Source organism: Fukomys damarensis, unplaced genomic scaffold (assembly GCF_012274545.1).
Source record: "Fukomys damarensis isolate Sample0158 unplaced genomic scaffold, DMR_v1.0_HiC HiC_scaffold_36, whole genome shotgun sequence".
NCBI classification, from domain to species: domain Eukaryota; kingdom Metazoa; phylum Chordata; class Mammalia; order Rodentia; family Bathyergidae; genus Fukomys; species Fukomys damarensis.
Genome location: NW_022900948.1, coordinates 40391562 through 40413505, shown reverse-complemented (window position 1 = coordinate 40413505; position 21944 = coordinate 40391562). Strand labels below are relative to the sequence as shown.

General features: G+C 37.2%; 1 protein-coding gene across 3 annotated transcripts in view; it reads left to right on the top strand.

The window, feature by feature from the left end:
* Scai (suppressor of cancer cell invasion) overlaps window positions 1-21944 on the top strand; it is a 152127-nt gene that overhangs the window by 48390 nt on the left and 81793 nt on the right. For 2 of the 3 annotated variants that reach the window (XM_010613524.3, XM_010613525.3), the window contains one exon: window positions 21582-21713. In XM_010613524.3, the coding sequence (XP_010611826.1) occupies window positions 21607-21713 (107 nt within the window). In that variant the 5' untranslated portion in view covers window positions 21582-21606. Of the gene's footprint in view, window positions 1-708; window positions 845-21581; window positions 21714-21944 lie in introns of all 3 variants that reach the window. The other variant, XM_010613523.3, reaches the window with a different exon arrangement.

Sequence of the window (21944 nt, the reverse complement as noted above, 5' to 3'; positions counted from 1 at the left end):
GAACATTGACCACTCACCTTTTCATGGTCATCATGCCAGCTAATGGGCATCCTTTTGAGATGCTTAGATGATGGCCAGCTTTTGGTGATCCTCAAATCTCTGCTGTAGTCACTTTTCTTTACTTCTAGCCATCTTTTGGTGTCTTAAATTCAAGCATGAACTGTCCCAGCACTTAATTTTGAGTATTTTGAAGCAAATATCAGATATCAAGATATCGCTTCATTTCATGTTAGTATTTCAGTGTTTGTCTCTGAAACATATCCACTGTTTGAGTCATTTGCATAATTACCAATGTCATAATTAATTCTCTCCTCTCCTCCATCTCCCATCTTCTGCCTCTTTCCCTCCCTCCCTTCGATTTGTTTTCTTCCACATTGAGGTTTTTGGTTTTTGGTTTGTTTTTTGTTTTTTTGTTTTCTTTGGTACTGGGGATTGAACTCAGGACCTTGCACTTGCAAAGCAGGCACTGTGCCATTGAGCTAAATCCCCAGCCCCACATTAAGTATTTTAATGAAAGAGCACTAATACCACAAAAGAAAATAGATGCTATAAAGCCAAAATAAAAAGCTATCTGTCACAGGTGTTTTTGCAAATTTTACTTTTCTATAATATTTTAATTCATTTGGATGTGCCATGTAAACTAATGAAATATTCATTTCTCATTTTTACTACATCTGGGTTTTAGATGGCCTTCCTCATTTTTTCCAGTGTTTCTTGGAGTAACTTCGTGCTTTGCTGAGCAGTGACCTCTAGGAACTGTAGGAGCAACCCTGCCGGCATCATGTACTTAAATGTTGGAGAACTTTGAAGGGCCAAGGCATCTCACCATCTTTCTACCAATACTGTGAGCGAAGCCTCAATATTTATGAGCTGCCTGCTAGTAATCTCGAGGGCCTCATATCTTAATATCAATTGGTATATCAGCAGACACAATTGCATTTAGAAATTATTTGCAACAAAACCATTTATAACAAATATCTGCTCATGTATCTCTAAGATGTTAATTAATATTTTTATGCCTGAACCCCTGTATGTGGTTCCATATAAGAAGGTAAACTAGAGAATTCTGCTTTCCTTGGTCATATGCTCTTATGTTTTTGTTATATTTGTTTATAGGATGCCATAATATTTCAGTTTACCTGATACAGCCTCTGGTTTTGTACAGTTTTAATGAAATTATTTACAATACCCTCTTTTCCCTCACAGAATCGCCCCAGTTTGAATGGTTAAACTAAATGCTAATTTACCTATGTAGCATTTAATGTACACCAGACTCTCCTTAATACAGTACTCTGGGGCTGGGGATTTGGCTCAGTGGTTCCAGTGCCTGCCTCGCAAGCACAAGGACCCGAGTTCAATCCCAGGTACCAAAAACAAAAATAACCCCCCCCCAAAAAAAAACAGTACTCTACATGCATTCTCACTTAATATTCATGACAAACTTAAGCAGATCCTATTGTTATTCCCATTTTACGTATGAGGAAGTCAAGGCACTAGTTAAAGAACTTGACTAAAATTATGCAGCTGTATTTGAGTAGTAAATGGCAGAGGCAGAATTTGAAGGTGGGCAGTTGGGACCAATTCCCCTACCCACTCTGCCATGCTGCTTCTGTGATGGTCCCCAAAATATCTACCTTCATGGAGTGTGTACCTGCTGACTTAGAAGAACTCTTCTTACGTAATTAATCTGCATGTTTTTAGATCAGAAATTTGGCTAAGGTTTTGGAATTTGAAGAGGTTTTCTTTGTTTTCACAAAATCATTGTAGGGTTTGCAAGTACTATTTATTACCCAATTGCTGGCTTCTTTCTTTTGTGAGATATTGAAAATGCATCTTTCTCCTGCTCATTATGCCAGCCTTTTGCATTCTGTCCAAATAATCAGGTGATCACCAGCTTTTAACAATTCTCAAGTTTCTGCTGTAGCTACTTTTTCTTATTTCTGCCATCTTTGGTATTTTAAATCCAGGCAAAGCCCCAGCACTGAGAACACCACCTGCCATTATAGCAGGCACATGCAGAATTTTTCATTGCCTTGGGTCAGTTCGTTTTTTGTCTGGGGACCATGTTCAAGGTCCTTTCATAAAGTCTTCAAGGAAGAAGTTATCTCACACATCTAGTATCTTTCAAGTGCCTCACAACTTAGTAAGGGCATAATGAATGTAAACTAAAACCATAGTAACAGGCAACTCAGCTGCAGGAGAAAGTCACTTAAGAGTTCAGAGAAAACAAATTGTTTCCAGCAGGACTGATTCAGAGGAGTTTTATGTAGGTGGTGGCACTTAAGTTAGTTAATAACTTGTAAATTGGCTAAAAAGTTGCCACCTCCTGTTCAAAGACAGGCCTTCCATTTGCCCAGGGCAGAAGCTCAGCACAAATTTAAGACTTGATCCTTCTCCAGGAGAAGAGGATTTGATCAGGTTGGCACTGGTCCTCTGTAAGAAATCCTCAGCCAGCCAGAAATCCTACTTGGCTTTTAGGATGTCATCATTGTCCTTGGGGCACATTCTGACCCTCTAGGGGTGCTAGAGCAGCGGGAATAGATGGAACTCTCTACAGCAGCTGGCCTCTTAAGGTTGATTGATAGCCAGGAGGTTGTTCTTCTTAATAAAAACATTACATGCCTTTATGACAGTGTAATTACATTTGCTTTTTTTTACTCTTTTACTTGTTATCATAAGAAAGAATGATTACATTTGAATAGAACTCATCACAGTAGTCTGGTAAGATAAGGTAATATTCTGTCTTAAGTGGTAAGATGAAATGAAAATTAGATTGAACTATGAGCATAATTTAAAGCCAGGGTGTTGTTCTACCTGCTAGGAAAGTGCTGTACCACTGAACTACACACCCAACCCTAGAACAGTGTAATTGAGACTTTTATGCTGGTCTTCAGAATTAAATTCCAGTTATCTATCACTTGGCCTTATTTTATTTTATTTTTTTCACTGTGGTATGATTCTTTTAATTCTTTTGGAAAGATACCCAGCAGAAGGATAGCTGGGTCAAATGGGACTTCTAATTCTAATTCTTTGAGTTATCTCCACATTGATTTCAATAGTGGCTGCACCAGTCTGCACTCCCACCAACAATGGAGAAAGGTCCTTTTCTCCCCACAGCCCCGCCTGCATTTGTTATTGGTTGATTTCTTGATATCAGTCATTCTTTCTGGGGTAAGTGGAATCTCAGTGTTGTTTTCATCTGCATATCTCCAATGACCAGTGATGTTGAACATTTTTTCATATATTATTTGCTGCTTGTACTTGTTTGTCTGAGAAATGTCTGTTTATTTCAAAGATGCCTATTTTTGAGTCAGGTCTTTGTATTTGAGGGGTCTGGTTTTTTTTTTTTTTTTTGAGTTCTTTATATCTAGATAGAAGTCCTTTGAGGAGTAGCTGGTAAAAATTTTTTCCCGTATTGTAGGTTGTCTCTTAGTTCTGTTGGTGGTTTCTCTTGCACTGCAAGAACTTTTTAGTACAATGAGATCCTAGTTGTTGATTCTTTGTGCAAGTTCTCGTGCTGCTGAGGATTTGTTCATAAAGTCTTCTGCTATGTCATTGTCTTTGAGAGTTCTACCTAGTTTTAGTTTTCAGTAAGTTTAGTGTTTCTGTTTTGATATTTAGATCTTTAATCCACTTGGATTTTAGTTTAGTGCATGTTGAAAGATAGAGATCTAGGGGCCGGGGATTTAGCTCAGCAGTTTGGTGGCCTGCCTTGCAAGCGCAAGGACCGGAGTTCAATCCCCGGTACCAAAAAAAAAAAAAAGAAAGATAGAGATCTAATTTTAATCTTTGGCAAGTTGAAAGCCAGTTTTCCCAACACCATTTATTAAAGAGGCTGTCTTTCCTCCAGTGAGGACGGTTGGCTCCTTTGTCAAGGATGAGGTAGCTAAGTACGTCTGGTGTTGTTTGTGCATCTCACGTTATAACCTCTTTTTAATGAATGTCACTATAAAATCTAATTTAACTTGGTCTAATTTAACTTTTCTCCATTGACAGCCCTCTCACCCCCAAGCAGATGACTGTGGATATGCTAATATCTACTGAAAGGAAAATCTTCCAGGGGATGTAAGTGGCCTATATTGACCCTTTGTCCAGATTAGAAAAAGGAGGCCCCTCTGGGTGGCCCAGGTTTTGCCTGTAGGTGATCAGTCATTAAGAGGCTCACCTGCTAGGAGGTGGCTCAGCCTCACTCCAGGATGCCAGGATGCCAGGACATAGGGCTTGTAGAATGGGTATCTGCCATTTGGCCTCTACTCTGCTTTCTTCCGTAGTAATTGCTCAAAAGGCAGCAGCCATGAATCTTGCTTATATTCATTTATTTATGAAAAGCCAGGGTTCCTTTAGTGTTGTGTTTTGAGCCAGGACTTCTTGTTCTTCCGCATACCACTTACACAGCAGCCTAAGCAGCTTTGCACGTATCCCCTCCACCTGGAACCTGAACCCTTCCTCCCTGCACTCTGCTCATACCTTCCCTTCCTCCCAGTCTATGCAGTAATAGCTTCCCCCAGCCCTCATTACCTCCAGCTAGGACAGTTCCATCTTTTTCTGTCTGTTTCCCTGCTATATTTCTCCACAGTACTTCTTACTGCTTGGAATATAATTTATATAATTTTAATTTTATTTTGTTTTTATAACTCACTGGAAAGTATACTTTGAAAACAGCAATTTTGCCTATTTTATTCATTGTTGAATACCATTGCCTAGAAAAATACCTAGCAAATGGAAAGTTCTCAGCACTAATTGAGTGAATGAACTTAATGGTGGATTGCAATTGATAGTAGAACTTACCAGTTTTGGCTAGGGCTCAGTGGTACCTGCCTTGCAAGCATAAGGTCCTGAGTTTGATCTCCGAAACAAAAAGAAAAGGAAAAGAAAGAAAAGAAATTACTAGTTTTAACATTTGTCACATTGGGCTGGGTGAAGCTCATGTGCTTTGCATCTACGAGGTCAGGCTTCAGTGTCCAGCATCAAAAGGATGGGGGGAGGAGAAAGAAGTCGTGACTATTTATGAATACTTAGTGTGCCATAATATTATGAATGTTGTGTAGTTGAGTCTTCATGAAAGCTATATGATTGAAGCAATCTGAAAGCTAAGAAGTTAAGTGCCTATCTAGTAATTAGAATCATTCCTGGGCTGGGGATTTGGCTCAGTGGTGCTGCCACCTGCTTTGCAAGCTCAAGGTCCTGAGTTCAATCCCCAGTACCAAAAAAAAAACCAAAACCAAAAACAAAAACAAAACAAAACAAAAACAAAAAACCAAAACCTCTCCTTGAGAGGTAGAGCAGATAATCAAAATCTGTTTCCTAAAAACTGTCTTAATGATTCTTTGGGTCTTACTGCATTAAAGGCATGGAGAGCAGAGAGACCACCTGGGCAAGCTTTGTGTGAGCAATGAGGCTGTTTTTTTCACCTGAGTAAGAGCTGGCTGAGTCTGAAAGGTTATCAGCATTCAGTGGGAGAACAAAGGCTTTAAAGGGGAGGTGGGTGCAAGGCTTGGTCCAGGAAAGAATTGCTGCCTTGAGGAATGTGAGGGACAGAGGGGGTGGGGGTAGGGTATGCTTTTTGGTGCAGATGTAATCAAGTTTCCTGGACCTGAGGAGTTGGGACATGGTTCTTTGCAACAGCCTAACTCGCCGTGTGTGACACAATTTGATCTTCTCTCCTCTTAATACCTTGTTATAATACCTTCTTACATAAGCCATAGAAAGGCTTATAGTTGAAGCATTGAGTGATTGGTTTAACCAGAAAATGTAATTTAAGACTGATTTATTTAGCCCCAAATAATGAGGTAGATAATAATGATGTAACTGATGATATGAAGAAGAGTTGTGGGAGCTTTAAGAGAATTAAATTCAGTCAGGAATGGTGGCACATAACTATAATCTCAGCACACTGGGAGGCTGAGGCAGGAGGGTCACAAGTTTGAGCCCAACCTTGGTAACAACAGCAACAACAAAAGGCTGAGGTTGTAGCTCAGTGTGAAGGCCCTGAGTTCAATCCCAGTGCCCCCTCCAAAAAGAGTAGAAGCACCCCAGTCATTCAATGGCAGATGAATAGATAAGTGAAATAATGGTATATATACCTATCATGAAATATTAGCCTTAAAAATGAAGGATATGCTAATATGTGCTGTATATCATAAGTAAAAATTAAGGTCATTATGCTAGGTGAAATAAAACAGTCATAAAAAGACCAATACTGTATGATGCTTTTATATCAGGTACTAAAGAATATCAAAATCATAGAGGCAGAATATAAGTAGAATGGCAGTTGCCAGGGTGTAGGCAGAAATGGAGAGTTTAACTATATACTTAAGAACGATTAAGTTGATGAATTTTTATGATTTTATTCCCATAATTTAAAAGGTGAAAAAATTGACAGGAATAAATTTTCAAAAGCTGTTTTTTGTGTTTTTTTATTTTTTCTAATTTATTCTTTCATTTATGCTCCCTCCTCCCTTTTGAGACAGGGTCTTGCTACTATGTACAGACTGACTTTGAACTTGCTGAATTCTTCTTGCCTCAGCTCATGAGTGCTGGGATTACAGGTGCATGTCATTGGTGGGCTGTGCTCCCAATTAAAAAACAGTATTTTCTTGGTGGTTACATTCATTCATCAGAATAATAAACCCTTAATACAATTAGCTGGTCAAGAGAAGAAATGTTAACAAAGCTACATCTTTGCTCAATAAGGAGAATCTCCTTTTTGTCATCCTCTTTCTCTTGCTGACTCCCCCAAGCACTTTAAATGGACACATGTGTTTTCCTAGTCATTGTGGAGTTGCCTCCCCAGGATGTCCTGGTGGACTGAACTGGAGAAAATGCCCATGCAGTGATGGAATCTCATCCATTGTGATTAACCCAGCAAGCACTCACTTTGCTCTGTGTTTTACCCAGTTTTGTGCTTTCTTCATTTTTCTTGCTTTACTCCTTTCACTGCAGAGCTTTCTATTGCCTGTGCCATGTCTCAGTGAAAAAAAAAATTTTTTTGTTTTTGGTACCGGTGAGTGAACTCAGGACCTTATGCACTCAAGGCAGGCACAGCTCCACTGAGCTAAATCCCCGCTCTTGTCTCAGTGAAATTAATACTAGAATTTGTGTGTTCCTTTGTGTTAGATAAGCATATCACTTTCTCTACTGTTAGTAGGAAAACTTTAGTAGCATATCACATTCTTTACATTTAGTAGGGAAAATAGTCTCTACTACACCATAGAGACCACTTTATAGTCTCTGGACAATATTTTACAAATAGCCTTCTGTCTCTATCACTGTTACTCCATAGCTTCTTTCTCTTAAGTTCTCTTTGCCCTCGCGGTATTAGTCATTTTCTTGGTACCTGTTTATGTATTTGTTTATTTATTTTGGTGTTCGGATCAAGCCCAAGGCCTTGACTCTAAGCATGCTACCACTAACCACTACCACGAACCCATTTCTTTACACATTTACCAATGAAAACTTTGATACCTGTGAATTTCTGTTGCTTGTGCCATGTCTCAGTGGAATTAATAGTAGAATTTATGAGTTTCTGTGTATTAGATAAGCATGTTAGAATAACCAGAAACATTGTTTTTAGAAAATAATTTGTGTATAACTCATGATAATTTTATGCTTCCTTGATGCATGAAGATGCTTCACACTCTGGTAAGGACCAGCATTTGGAGTGCTGTCGTTTGTTCATATGATAGGAATACCATCTGCACCCAGCATATCTTCTTGTTCCTTTTATACCAAATGTGGCGAACCATCACCAATACCCCCCCATACACACAAAATTTTTTTGTGCTTGGTATTTTCAACTTATATTCAGTTTGAGTGCATTTATAACAATTTTACAACTGATAATTTTAGAATCCATTGTAATTTTTTAGGCAACTTATATCCATTAGTTCGTTTTATTGTCAAGTAACCTTATGAAATAGACATTGCTTATATTGCATTTTTTACAGTTGAGAAAGCATGATACTCTTATGTTCATGCATGCTCTTACAGTCATCTTATTCTTTACACATCTTTAAAAATCTGAGCTGTTAAGAAAATGATCTCTTTTTAGCATGTGGTTTCTGTAAATGACTTCTTTGTCAGAATGAATATTTCATTGTATTTTTATTCATATGTTATGTTCTTCAATATTTTTGTCAGCTTGTTTCCTTTTTTTTTCTTATTGGTACTGGGGATTGAACTCAGGATCTTGCGCTTGTGAGGCAGGCACAGCGCCACCAAGCTAAATCCCCAGCCCACTGTTCACTGTTTCCTTTTTGAGGCTAGTTTTAGGAACTAACACTCCTTGTCATCTTGGAACATCACAAAATGCAGAAAAAAAAAAAAAATATATATATATAAATAGGTAGATAGATATCTACATATATTCACTTTTTGGTACACTTTTGATACAAATAATGGTCACATTCATCTTAGGAAATTCGTACCTGTACATAATATATCTTAATTCTTTTTTTTTTTCCTCCTCATTCCCTTCCCCTCTCTTCAGCCCTTCGGTTGATATATATTATATAATGTTTTTAAGCATTGTTCACACTTTATAAACTCATACTTATTTTCACTACAGTTATCTGAGGTTGGCAGGACAGGTGTAAATGGCTTGTTTTTGTGAACTGACTGAAAATTGTTCACTAAAGGTTTTTGTTTACCATTACATAACCAATAACTGTTAGGACAGGAATACTTGGGCTTCTCTGTCTTATCCAGGGCTCTTCCCACTGCCACTGAGACTCTGCTCTATGTGCCCTGGTATAATGTAACGCAGACACCATTTTCTCTGCAGAGTCCTTCAAGCTTTTATACTGCCAGCCCCTTACTCAGAATTAAATTCCAAGTGGCAGTTTCTCTTGTTAAACTTTACTGAAAGACTTCCTATGAAAAGAAATTGTCAACAAGGCAGCTCAATAATTTGCCAAATTTTCTGTACTTAGAAGAACAAGTCTTGGAGCAGTTTTCTCTACTTACTGCTGTTTTCTTGTTTTCCCATTTTGTAATCTATGATAGGATCCTATGTATTACATATCTGTGTAATTAGTTTCCTATGCTTACCATAAGGAAGGAAAGGGTACTGAACTTTTTATTTGCAGTCAGAGAAAAGCAAATTAAAGCTAAAATGAGAAATGACAAATGGGTAGGTTAAAAAAAGAGAAACTTGTTCTCTCACAGTTGAGGCCACAGTCCAAAATTACAAAGCCAGTTTCTTCTTAAGGGCTGAGAAGAATCTGTTCTTCCCCCTTTCCTAGCTTCTGGTAGTTGCTAGCAATCCTTGATGTTCTCTGCTTGTGGTTGCATAATTCCAATCTGTGTCTCTGTCTTCACATAGCTGTTGTCTCTCTGTGCCTGTCTTCATGTGGCACTCTCCTCTCTGTGTTTGTCCCATGTCTCCTCAGGACAACAGTCACATTGGATACAGGGCCTGCTCTACTTAAATGGTACCTCATTTTACCTTGCATCTTAATCACCTCCTATTTCCAGATCAGATCACATTCATAGGTACCAAGGATTAGAACTTCAACATATCTTTTTGGGAGTCACAATTCAATTTATATAGATGTCTTGGGGGGAGGTTCTACTTTTATTCTTCTCATAGCTATTGAACTGACTCTTTATAGAGCCTCATATGTATTTTCCCTGTATAATTTAATTTTATTCATAAATCTGAATTCACATTTTTTAATAAGACAGATTGTATTTGGCACCTTATGTTAAATCTTTATTGATGTTCTAATAATATTACAGACAGTTGAGGATATAAGAACAGGTTATAGAATGTGGACTTTGACTATAATTTTGCTTTCTCATTAGTGCTCTACTTTGGTTTTGGTGTTAGGGTTATATTAATCTCATTAAAATGATTATTAGGATGGAAATGTATTCACTGTTTTTTTGTTTTTTTGAGACAGGGTCTCTCACTATGTAGTTAAGACTGACCTGGAACTCACTACGTAGCCCAGGCTGGTCTTGAACTCACAGTGATCCTCCTGCTTCAGCCTCCCCAGTGCTGGGATTACAGACATACGCCACCATGCCTGGCTGTATTCACTGTTATATATATTTTAAATGTTTAATAAACTCACTTATAAAAGCATATGAACCTGCAATTTCCCCCCTCTCTTTCCTTCTTTCATTTCTTTTTTGTTTTTTAAGTCTTTTTATTCAAGAATAACAGTCAGTGGGCTAGGGATTTAGCTCAGTGCTTCTGCTGCCTGCCTAGTAAGCATGAGGTCCTGAGTTCAATCCCCGGTACAAAACAAAGAATAGCAGTCAGAAAGATATGTAAACGGCAATTCACAGAATTTTTGAAATATTAGCTGCAGGTTAGGAAGTACAATGTTGCTAACATCCCCTCTTTTTTCCTGTGTCCTCTTTAACCACTACCTCAAACGCTCTGTCAATAAACACCAGAGTTTTTGTCTGTCTTACATTTTATATCTTTTGTTTTGGAATCATAGAGAATGTACTTTTTTTTTGCAGTGTAGGGGATTGAACTAAGGACCTTACACTTGTGAGGCAGATGCGGCACCACTGAGTTAAATCCCTGGCCCTAGAATGTACTTTATTTTGTCTACTTTTAAAAATCCAACCTTACATTAGGTTCAACCGTATTATTGCAGGTAGCTGTAATATGTATATTTTCTTTCTTTTTTTTTTTCTCCTGATACCTGGGATTGAATTTAGGACCTTGCACTTGTGAGGCAGGTGCAGCGCCACTGAGCTAAATCCCCAGCCCCTATAATATATTTATTTTCATTATTCTCTAGTATTCTACTTATTTACCTGTTTCTTTGTCAATGGATATTTGGTGTCAGATTTTGACAATTAAAAATTGTGCTTCTGTGAACATCTTTATAAATGTCTTTTAGTGCCTATAGTTTGTATATCTGTTAATATATTCCTAGTTGCTGGGTCAAAGGGTTCATTTTAATAGATATTGCTAAATAATTTTAATAGTTCCTGTTGTTGTACAGTCTTCCAGAGTTTGGGATTGTCCATGTTTTAATATTAAAGATGTTCTAGCAGATACTGTAGTAGAATCTCAGTTTTGCTTTAATTTGGTATTTCTCTGACAACTGGTGGAAGTTCAGTACACTCCCCCTTATAGAAGAAGGGCATGTTTTTATTTTTATTTTTATTTTTTATAATTTTTGGGGGAGTACTGGGGATGGAACTCGGGTCCTTGCGCTTCCCAGGCAGGCACCAGAACCACTGAGCTAAATCCCCAGCCCTTAGGGCCTGTTTTATTGCTATTAGGCTATCTCCTGTGTGAAAAATTCATTTTGTTCATTTTTGGTCTTTTTCATACTAGATTGTAGGGATTTTTCACTTTCAGATTTTTTACTATGTCAAATACATGTATTACAGATATCTTCATTTATTCAGTGGATTGCCTTTCATTTTCTCAGTGATGTTGTTAAATGTATACAATTGTTAATTTTTAAAGCAGTCCCTTTTCCTATGTTATAAGTGCTTTTGGTGTCCTATTTAAGAAATTGTTTACCGAAAGTCAGGATACTGGCTTTCTACATTATCATGTAAGAACAACTTTATTTTCTCTTTTACATTTATATCTATTCCACTTGGAGGTGGTTGTGTATTATGTAGATAAGGATCAAGATTCATGTTTTTTCTTCTAATCTAGGTATGCAGTTGTCCTAGCATTTAAAAAAACACCAAAACAAGAAATGTACCCCTTCCCCTTTGCCCTACAGTGCCACCTTTGTTGCAAATCAAGTGTCTATATATATGTGTATCTGTTTCTGGATTCTCTTCTCTTGTATTGGTCTTTTTCATCCTTGTAGCAATACCAGTCTTTGTATGAATCAGCTTTCATGTCTCTGGGACCACAATACCTAATGCCCACAATTTAGAGGAGGAGAGGTTTAATTTGGCTCATTTCAATTTGGCAGACTCAGTCCATGGTTGACAGGCTCCAAGGCAGAAACATCCTAGTGGAAGGACATAACGAAACAGAATGCTTCCTTCAGAGGGCCTTAGAAGCAAGGCAGGAAAACAGCACCAGAAGGCCAAGCTATTGACCCAAAGGTCAGGCCTGTGACTCACTCAGACACACCCTAGAGTGTGCTTTATTAATCCCCTTTGGGTGGTTCCCAGAGCAAGTGGACAGCCCACCTTAACTGTCACAATCTTTGTTTTCTGAGCTTTACAGAAGTCTCAAGCCTTCCCATCTTGTTTTTCTTGAAATCTTAGCTATTGATGGCTGGCTCTTTACCTTTTCATGTAAATTATAGACTTGTCTATTTCCACCACAAATAAACTTATCAGGATTTTGATTATTATTTCACTAAATCTATGAATAAATTAAGGAGAATTAATGTCTATAATTTTAAGATTTTCAGTTATAATAAATGTGCCGTATTTAGTTTTCTGCAGTGAGGTCTTAAACATCTGCATTGTGTTTATGGTTACATACCTGTTTTTTTGGTACTATTGTAAATAAATTATTTAAAAAGTTTTCTTTATTAATTATTTGGCTCTTTGTTGTTGCTATTTTGTGTGTATGCGTGTGTGTGTGTGTTTGTGTGTGTGTGTGTGTATGCACCTGTATATATTGCTGGGGATCAAACCTAGGGCCTTACGCATCTAGCTACATCCCTATCCCTAGCCCCTAATTATTCTGGAAATACTTCATGAAATTTATAAGGAAATTTTCATATCATCCACGTATAATTACAGCTTTATATCTTTTTTTAGCCCTTAAGCTCTTTTTATTCTCATTTTCTTATTCAACACTATGTTAGAGGCCCTGATGATCTGAGGTATTCATAATGTCATGGGGAAATACATCAACCTTTCATCAAAAGTATGATTTTTGATGTAGTTTAAAATATTTTTTTATCAGCACAGGAAATTCTCTTTCTGTTCCTACTTTTCTGTTTGCTTTTTTTTCCTAATTTCTGAATTGATCTTAAATTTTACCAAATGTGTGCTCTGCATCTGTTGAGCAACTGTTAAATGATTTTTTTTCTTCATTCTACTTATGTAGTGAGTGATTACAGTGATTGATTTTCAAATATAAAATCAACTTTACATTTCTAAAATAAGCTCAGTTTTGTCATGTCCTTTTTATATATTGTTGAATCAGATTTATTGACGTTTGGTTTAGTACATTCACATTTATGTTTATTAGTGAGAATAGTCTAATTTTCTTTTCACATAATATCTTTGTTAATCACAGTAATGTTAGCCTTTTAAAATGAGTTGAGATGTTTCTTCTTCCATACCCTGTAAAATCTTGTGTAAGATTGACATTTTTTTTCTTCTTTAAAAGTCTTTCATGGTTTGCTGATGAAACCATCTGGGTCTGGAGTTTTCATTGTGATAGACTTTCAATTAGGCTGTCATTTTCTTTAAAAGGGAATTATTCAAATTATCTAGTTCTTTCTGTACCAACTTCAGTAAAAAATATTACAGTGTTTATATTAGTGACTTTCCTTTGAAGGAATACAATATTCAACATGCACAACTTAAAGGAGAAGTGGTTTTTTTTTGTTGTTTTTTTTTTTGGTACTGGGGTTTGAACTCAGGACCTCGTGCTTGTGAGGCAGGCATGGTGCCACTGAGCCAAATCCCCAAAATAGAGAGATTTATTTGGTTCAGAGTTTCCAGTGGGTTCAGTCCAGAGCTGACTTCTCCAAGGCAGAAATGAATAATGGCTCTGCCTTGTGAGAACAGCTGCTCATCTCCTGGCAGCCAGGAGGCAGAGAAAGAGGACCTGGGGGCAAGAATACACCCTTTCAGGTCTCGCCCCACTAGCAGCCAGGCCCCACATCCTAACAGCATGTGCACCTGTGAACTCTGTGGTGTATCCATTCGTTGAGGAATATAGTGCCCCCAGGATCCAACACACTTTTCAAAAGCTGTACCTCTGAATGCATGAGATTCTGTGGGGGACATTTTAGTGCTAAACTATGAGTCTGTTTCACCTAAATGTTCAAATTGATTGCATAATATTATGCATGACATTCTTGTTACAGTCCTTTTATTATAGGTACAGTAATTGTAACCCTTCTCTGTTTTTTATGTTAGTTATTCTGGTTTTTTTCCTAGCTTATTCTTGCCAGATGTATTACATATATATGTATGTATTTTGGTGCTGGGTATCTGATCTAGTGCCTCATTCATGCTAAGCACATGTATGATGATGATACATATCTGTAATGCAAGCACCCAGGAGGCTGAGTTGGGATAATCACCATGAGTTGAAGGCCCCCTTGAACTACCTAGTGAGACCTTGTCTAAAACAAGGAAAAAAAATACAAAAAAGCAGCTTTTGTCTTTGTTGATTTTCTTGTATGTTTTATATTTAGTTAATTTCTTCTTTTTGTTTCTTTCCCTCTAATTTCTTTGGGTTCAACTGGCTGCTTGCAGTCATTTTCCTAACATGTATATTTCAAGGCTATACATTTTTCCCAAAGTGTAGATTTATGTGAATCCAGCAGCTTTAATTCTCATATCAGTTCACACTATTTATTTATTTATTTAGTAGTAGTGGTAGTAGTACTAGTAGTAGTAGTAGTAGTAGTACCGAGGATCGAATTCAGGTCCTTGCACTTGAAAGGCAGGAGGCGGCACCACTAAGCTAAATCCCTGGCCCCACACTATTTTAAAATTTTCTTATCTTTTCATTTTTGGCCCATGAATTATTTGTATGGATATTTAAAAATTTCCAAATGGAGGAATTTTTCCCATGATGTTTTATCTGTCAGTTTCTCATTTTTACTGTGATTAGGAAGCATATTTTGATTTTAGGTCTTGGCAACATGTTAGAATTTGTTTTATATTTATCATAGGCTGGGTGTGGTGCATGCCTGTAATCTCAGCATTTAAGAGGCTGAAGCAGGAGAATGGGATCAGTGTGAGTTTGAGGCCAGCATTGGTTACACAATGAGTTCAAAGCCAGCTTGAATTATAGAGTGAGACTCCATCTCAAAAAACCAAAAATAAATTTTAATATCTATCATGGAATTGGTTTTTAATAATTAGTCTGTGTATATGTTAAAAATACATATTCTGTAGTTGTTAAATGTTCCTTCTATTTCAGGTAAATGATCAATGGTGACTAAAAATAAAGATTCAAAAATGTTATTTTTTTTCTGATTCTTTTTCAATTACTGAGGGATGTATGCCAAAGTTTCCCATAATCTTTGTGATTATGGATTTGTCCATTTCTTCATTTAGTTTCATTCAATTTTGTTTATATGTTTTGAGGTGAAGCTATTAGATTTTTACAATTTTTAGAACTGCTACAGTCTTTGTGTTTAATTGAACATTTTATCACTATGAAATATTCTTATCCCTACTGATATTTTTAAAATCAGTTTGGCCTGATAAAACAGTTATACTTCTTCACTTTTGGTTAATATAATGTATGTAATTTTCTTCTACTTTCAACATTTTTGTTCCTTTACTGGTATAGCAGTATTTTTCCTTATCTACTTCTCTCTTTTTTTTTTTTTTTTTTTTTTTTTTTTTTTTTTTTTTTTTTTTTTTTTTTTTTTTTTTTTTTTTTTTTTTTTTTTTGAGACAGGGTCTCACTATGTAGCCCTGACCTGGAACTCACTATGTAGCCCAGGCTGGTCTCGAACTCACAGCAATTCTCCTGCCTCAGCCTCCCAAGTGCTGGGATTACAGGTGTGCATCACCATGCCTGGCTACCTTATCTACTTCTTAATACTTCATTAAATTGGGTTACTTACTTCACCACCATTTTCTGTAGCTGGTGGCATAATTACCTATTAATTGTACCATGATACTCTTTGCTTTCTGTTTGTCCAGTCTTTTTAATATTTTTTTCTTGTTTTCTCTTTGGCTGGCTTATTTTAATTGTTTAATACTTATATACGCATGCAAGATACTAGTCTGTCTGAACCTTTTACAAATTTTGGATTTAGTCTTTGGTTGATTTACAGAAACTATTTTGTTATTTTGACATTATTAATATTTTACAGTTTTAAAACAATTAGTGGTTGCTCCAGAGATTAAAATATAGATTTCTGTAATTTAAGGGAGAATACGATAAGTGATGGTTACTTAGAAAGGTGTGTATACTTAAACAATACTTAAGAAAGTGTTGACACACACAGTTTTTTATGACCTAGAACACTGGAGGATTATTAACAATAGGAAGATCTTTTTTGTTATGTATTTATAATACTTGGCCCTTCGTAAGAGAATTGGAACTGCTTTGAAGAAATATGCCACTCTGAAGATAATGTATGTGAGGGGCAGGTCAGACTGGAGAGACAGATTTTAAAGGATGACAGATGCTATGCAGAGGCTGTCTTCAACAATTCTTCAACAGTTGTCTAGCAATTCTAGAATGTCGAGAACTGTCTAGCAATTCTTCAGCAGTTTGTGATGTTAGGGGTAATTTACCAGTAATGATAACATCTTCAGTAGGATACATTTCTAAAAATGTAATTTCTGGGTCTTAATAGAATGACTATTCTATATTTCCTTGTACATTCAGTGAAACCCAAGGGCTTGAGCTAATTTACACAGCCTCTCTGCAAATATGTTAGTTTCAGTACATACTCAACTGCTGTAATTAATGTGCTAATTTGGTGTATTAGGTTTGCATTTTGCCCACTACTGGTGAGATTTAACAGTTTTTCTTACCAGTGTTGGCACCCACATCACTTCTATCTAGTCCTTAAGCCACAGTAAGTCTTTGACTTATGAATAAACATCTTTTATAGAACATCTTTTATAGAAGAATGATTCAGTTCAGAATTAGGCATTGTATATGAGTCTTTTTCTTTTTTTGGAAGAAGGTCCTTGACATTTTTGAAGATTATATATTTTGCTAAGCATGGTGGTACATGGTTGTAATACCAGCACTCCGGAAAGCTGAAGCAGGAGGATTGCAAGTTTAAGCCATCTCTCTCTCTCTCTCTCTCTCTCTCTCTCTCTCTCTCTCTATATATATTTCTCTCTCTCTCTCTCTCTCTCTCTCTCTCTCTCTCTCTCTCTCTCTCCATATATATATTGCATTTTTTTGTTTGTCTCCCAACCAATTTGATTCCTCACAATTAGATTTGGATTATGGATCTTTGGCAGGAACATCAGATCTCATTGTACAGGACTTTGATCTATCTTATTACTAATGGTGTTCACTTTGCTCACTTGATCAAAGTGGTATCTTCCAGGTTTTACTGCTGTGAGGCTATTTTTCATTTTTGCTTTTTTTTTGTTTGTTTGTTTTTGTTTTGGTACCAGTGTTCAAACTCAGGTCCGTGCACTTGCAAGGCAGGTGGCGGAATCGCTGAGCTAAATCCCTGGTCCTATTTTTTCCTTTTGAAATTACAGTAAGTTCCCCACTTATGAACATTCAAGTTGCAAATTTTCATAGATACAAACAGACCTTGTATTGTAAACATTTGTACACTTGAGGAAATCACAGAAGTAGCCCATGTGTCTGCTGGATATTGTTGCACTTGTGCTACCATGTGCTTACTGTACAATGTGATAGTGGACAGTAGTACCATGCTCAGTAAGAGCCCAGGATGTCTGGAAATGAAGAAGAGCACTGGTGTAGAGGATACTGCTAGGAAGTGCAAATCCATAACCATAAAAACAAAAGTGAAAATAATTGAGAGATTGTACCAAAGTGAAAATAAGGTCGATATCACTCCTTCTTAAAACATGAATTGTTCAACCATTGTCACAATTCTAAAGAACAAGGACGAGATCATGGGACATGTGAAGTCTGCTATGCTAGTGAAGTCAACAATAAGATAAAAGTGTGGGGCTGGGGATTTAGCTCAGTGGCACTGTGCCTGCTTTGCAAGTGCAAGGTCCTGAGTTCAATGCCCAATACCAGAAAACAAACAAACAAAAAAGCAAATAAAAAAAATTTAAAAAATTAAAAGTGTGGTAAAGTGATAAAGTAGATGGAGAAACTTCTCAGTATGAGGATGCATGATTACCACCCGTGTTGAATTCCACTCAGCTTAATGCTTATTCAAGATAAAGCTAAAAGCCTAGTTGAAGACTTTAGAAGACAAAAATGGAGTGAACAGGGTGCATCTTTTATTACAAGTCACAGATGGTTTAACGATTCAAGGCTAAAGCCAACCTTCATAAAGTAAAAGTAATCAGATGTGGGCCAGATCCTTCTTCCCCCATCTGGGGAATCCTGAAGCTCCTGATGCTCCTTCACCTCCACCATCTCCCACCTCTCCTCCTTCCTCCAGTTAGTTCTTGTCAGTTCATTCCATGCAGCCCTCTATATTCCAGTTGTACTGTACTGTACCACCATTTTAAGGTAACCATAAAAGGAAAAATATTTTACGTACAGTATTTGTGGTATTTGGTTATTTTATGCTTTACATTTTATATTTGTCAAAGGTATATAAGACTCACTTTGTCACACTTAAGGATGAATCTGATTTATGAATGTTCTCCAAGAATGGACTTTATTCATAAGTCAAAGACTTACTGTAACATATTTTGTGGGGAAGAACTCTAAAACTGTCTCACTCATTATCACTTTCCATTTATGTATTCATTTGTTTATACGTATTGCTTCATGATACCCTATTTTATTCAGTAGTTTAGAATGTATTGCTCTCATTCTTTGTGTTGATGCTGAAATTAATTCATTTTAGCCAAAGTCCCTTTACAGATGGATCCTATGTCCTTATGACATGGTTCCATCATTCATTACTTTCTTTCTTTTTGGCATAAGATATTCCAGATCATCTTATGCTTTTTCCACCCTAGTGCTATAATTGGCCAACTAAAATTCTCCAAAGAGATTTGGTTCCTTTTATTGGAGGGTGGAAGTAGAAGCCAGGAGTTAAGAGCTAGGTATGTTCATACTATTGGGAGGGGAAGTGGCCACTATTCCCAAGTCTTCTCAGTATGGAACTACAGTATGCTGTGCACACACACCACATATTTAAGTCTGTAGTCTTAGAATCTGTCAGTCAACTCATACCTCCAATTTCAATCTGTAGGGTTCATCCTAACCTTTTCCTTTTTCATATCTGTATCTTTCTTTACTGACAGCAAGAACTCCAGGTCCTGTTATCATTAATAAGTCAGAGTTGATCAATCACTATAGAGCAAATCTCCCAGTGCTGTTTCCAAACCTTTCCGTGTGGAACTGCCTTGCTTAACTGCTAGGCACTCCCTCCCTCAAAGCCTTCCCCCAACAGGTGCTCTCTGCACTTCACCCATTCTCCAGCATTCTGTGTGAGTCAGCCCTTTGTGTGTGGGGCTTCTCAGCTTGCTTGTATCCCACACCCACGGAGGCTGCCCTCTGTACCTGCACACCTAGGAGCTAGAGACTGCCTCTTTCAGGACAGGGAGAGGGTATCTCTGGATTTAAGTTTTATTTAGGCTCTGGCATTCATTCATTCATCCATCCATTTATAATTTTTTAAATGGACATTCTTTAATCCTTTCACTTTGAGATCTTATGTTTTCTCTCACTCTGGGAAATTTAGCCTTTATTCCTGTAAGTATGTCTTTACTTACCCCAATTTATTTTTTCTGTCCTTCTATATGTACTACTGTGTGGATGTCGATTTCCCTCATTTCTCTATTCCCATAGCTCTTGATTTTTCTCTTTATGTATTTTCTCTTCCAGATGTCTTTTGGCAGAGTACCATAAGCCTAATATTTTTAGCTTATTAATTTATTCAGCTGTATCCTTTCTGGTCTTCAATTCATCTATTAAGTTTGTTTTAATGATTACATTTTTCATATGTACTATTTTTATTTGCTCATAATGACAGTTTCTTTCTGCTTTTCTTATATTTTCTCTTATTGAACATGTTTATTTTAAGCTTTGGTGTTTTTTTTTCCTCCTGTGAACTTATGTATTATGAGGACATAACCACTTTGGTCGGTGAGGATATGCAACGGAGTGGGGAGAGCGTGGTCTGTGCCTGGTTTGTACCTCCTGCTGCCCTCAGGGAGCGAGGGGAAGATTGGGGGTGGGTATGCAGGAGAGGACATACCCAGGGTCAAGGTTCTGTATAGTATGACAGGCACAGCACTTATCCATGAACTGAGGGAGTGAAGTAAGAGGCAAGAAGGTGCCTGTGAGCATGTGGACATAGGGACCACTCAGGGCCACCCGTGTGTGTTTTAAATGGCTCTGCCTCTAGCTGGCTGCTGTGCCAGCTGGTACTATGGTACTGTGGTACTCTGAAGCCCCTTGACAGCTCTAGGCTTGTGGACAGTTTTCCTGCCATGTGGTCCCATTTGCCTATTAGAGGCAATATCAGAAAGAAAAATATTCACCTTACCTTCCAGCTCTGGTTTCTTACCCTTGTCTGCTCTGCCTACATTTTCACCTCAAGTTGGGACCACATTTTCCTATGTTGTCCCAGGGATTTCTGTATATTTATTTGTTTGTTTGTTTTTTGGTACTGGGGATTGAACTCGGGTCCTTGTGCTTGCAAGGGAGTCAGCAGAACCTCTGAGCTAAATTCCTGGCCCTAGGGATTTCTGTATGTAAACAAATGAGTATGAAGAAAATTACTATAGCTTACCATTTAAAAATAGCTGATTAATATAACTGATTACATATGGAGATAGTTTAGATTCAATAAAATACTGTATATTTGTGGTGTCCCCCTCCTCTCCAGTACTGTACTAAGAATTGAAGATCAAGCTCAGAGCCTTCTCACAAGCTATATCTCCAGCCTTTTTATTTTTTAAAGAAATATTATTTTGGGGGGCCAGGGATTTAGCTCAGTGGTTCTGCTGCCTGCCTTGCAAACACAAGGACCTGAGTTCAATCCTTAGTACCAAAAAAAATTTATTTTTCATTTTTTAAGCTGCATCCCAACCCTATTTATTTATTTATTTTTAAAATTTTGAAACAGTCTCAGTAAGTTGCCCAGGCTGGCCTTGAACTTTTGTCTTCCACTACAGTCTCCTGAGTATCCAGGATTGCAGATGTGTGCCACCACACCCAGCTGCCTTTCCTCATCTTCTTAAATATAAATGTAAGTTACTGGTAGTGTGGCACTGTGTGGTGATTTGTATTCCTTCTGTGAAGTACTTAACTCTGTCCCTCTTTGGGGATTTTAGGTTTTCAGTTTTTAATTGTGATAATGATATATGGAAATGGTTTTCTCCATTTCCGTTTTCCTGGATGTACTTACAGACTGAATCACACGGGCAAAAGTTGACAAAGATTGATATTTTAGATTGTTAGCCATACAAAGGAGTACTTAGAACAGAATTAAGCATTCATATAATACTTCTTAGAAGAGGATGGCACCACTTAGCTCAGTGGTGCCACTGCCTGCCTCACAAGCACAAGGACTCTACTTCTATTGCCAGTACCAAAAAAAAAAACAAAAAACAAAAACAAACTTTTTAGGTGAACGAATATTATTAAATTGCTTTCCAATATGGTTCTACCAGTTAATTCCCACCAATATGAAACTATTTTTCAGCACCATCTTAAAATACTTTGCTGATTTGAGTGTAATCAGAAAAATTCTTCATCTTGGGAAAAAACCCTATCAGATAACACGAATAAGTTTTATTTCTCTTTTTAGTGTTACTGATGGGTAAATGAATCTGTTTTCTTACAGGACTGAATTTGCTCTTAACGAAATCATGTCCTCTGGAGGTGCTGAAGATGACATCCCTCAGGGAGAAAGAAAAACAGTCACAGATTTTTGTTATCTTCTGGATAAATCTAAGCAGCTGTTCAATGGGTTAAGGTTAGTGGGCTTTTGATGATTTACACTTTTGCCTGGTTATGATGTTCTTTTCCTGTCTGATTTGTTGCATCTTTCTAAAAGTCATGGATTGAGTATTATAAAAATTTCTACGAGAGCTGGGCATTTAGCTCAGTGGTTCCACCACCTGCCTTAGAAATGCAAGATTCTGAGTTCGATCCCCGGTGCCAAAAAAAAAAAAAAAAAAAAAAAAAAATAAAAGAGAAGGGTGGG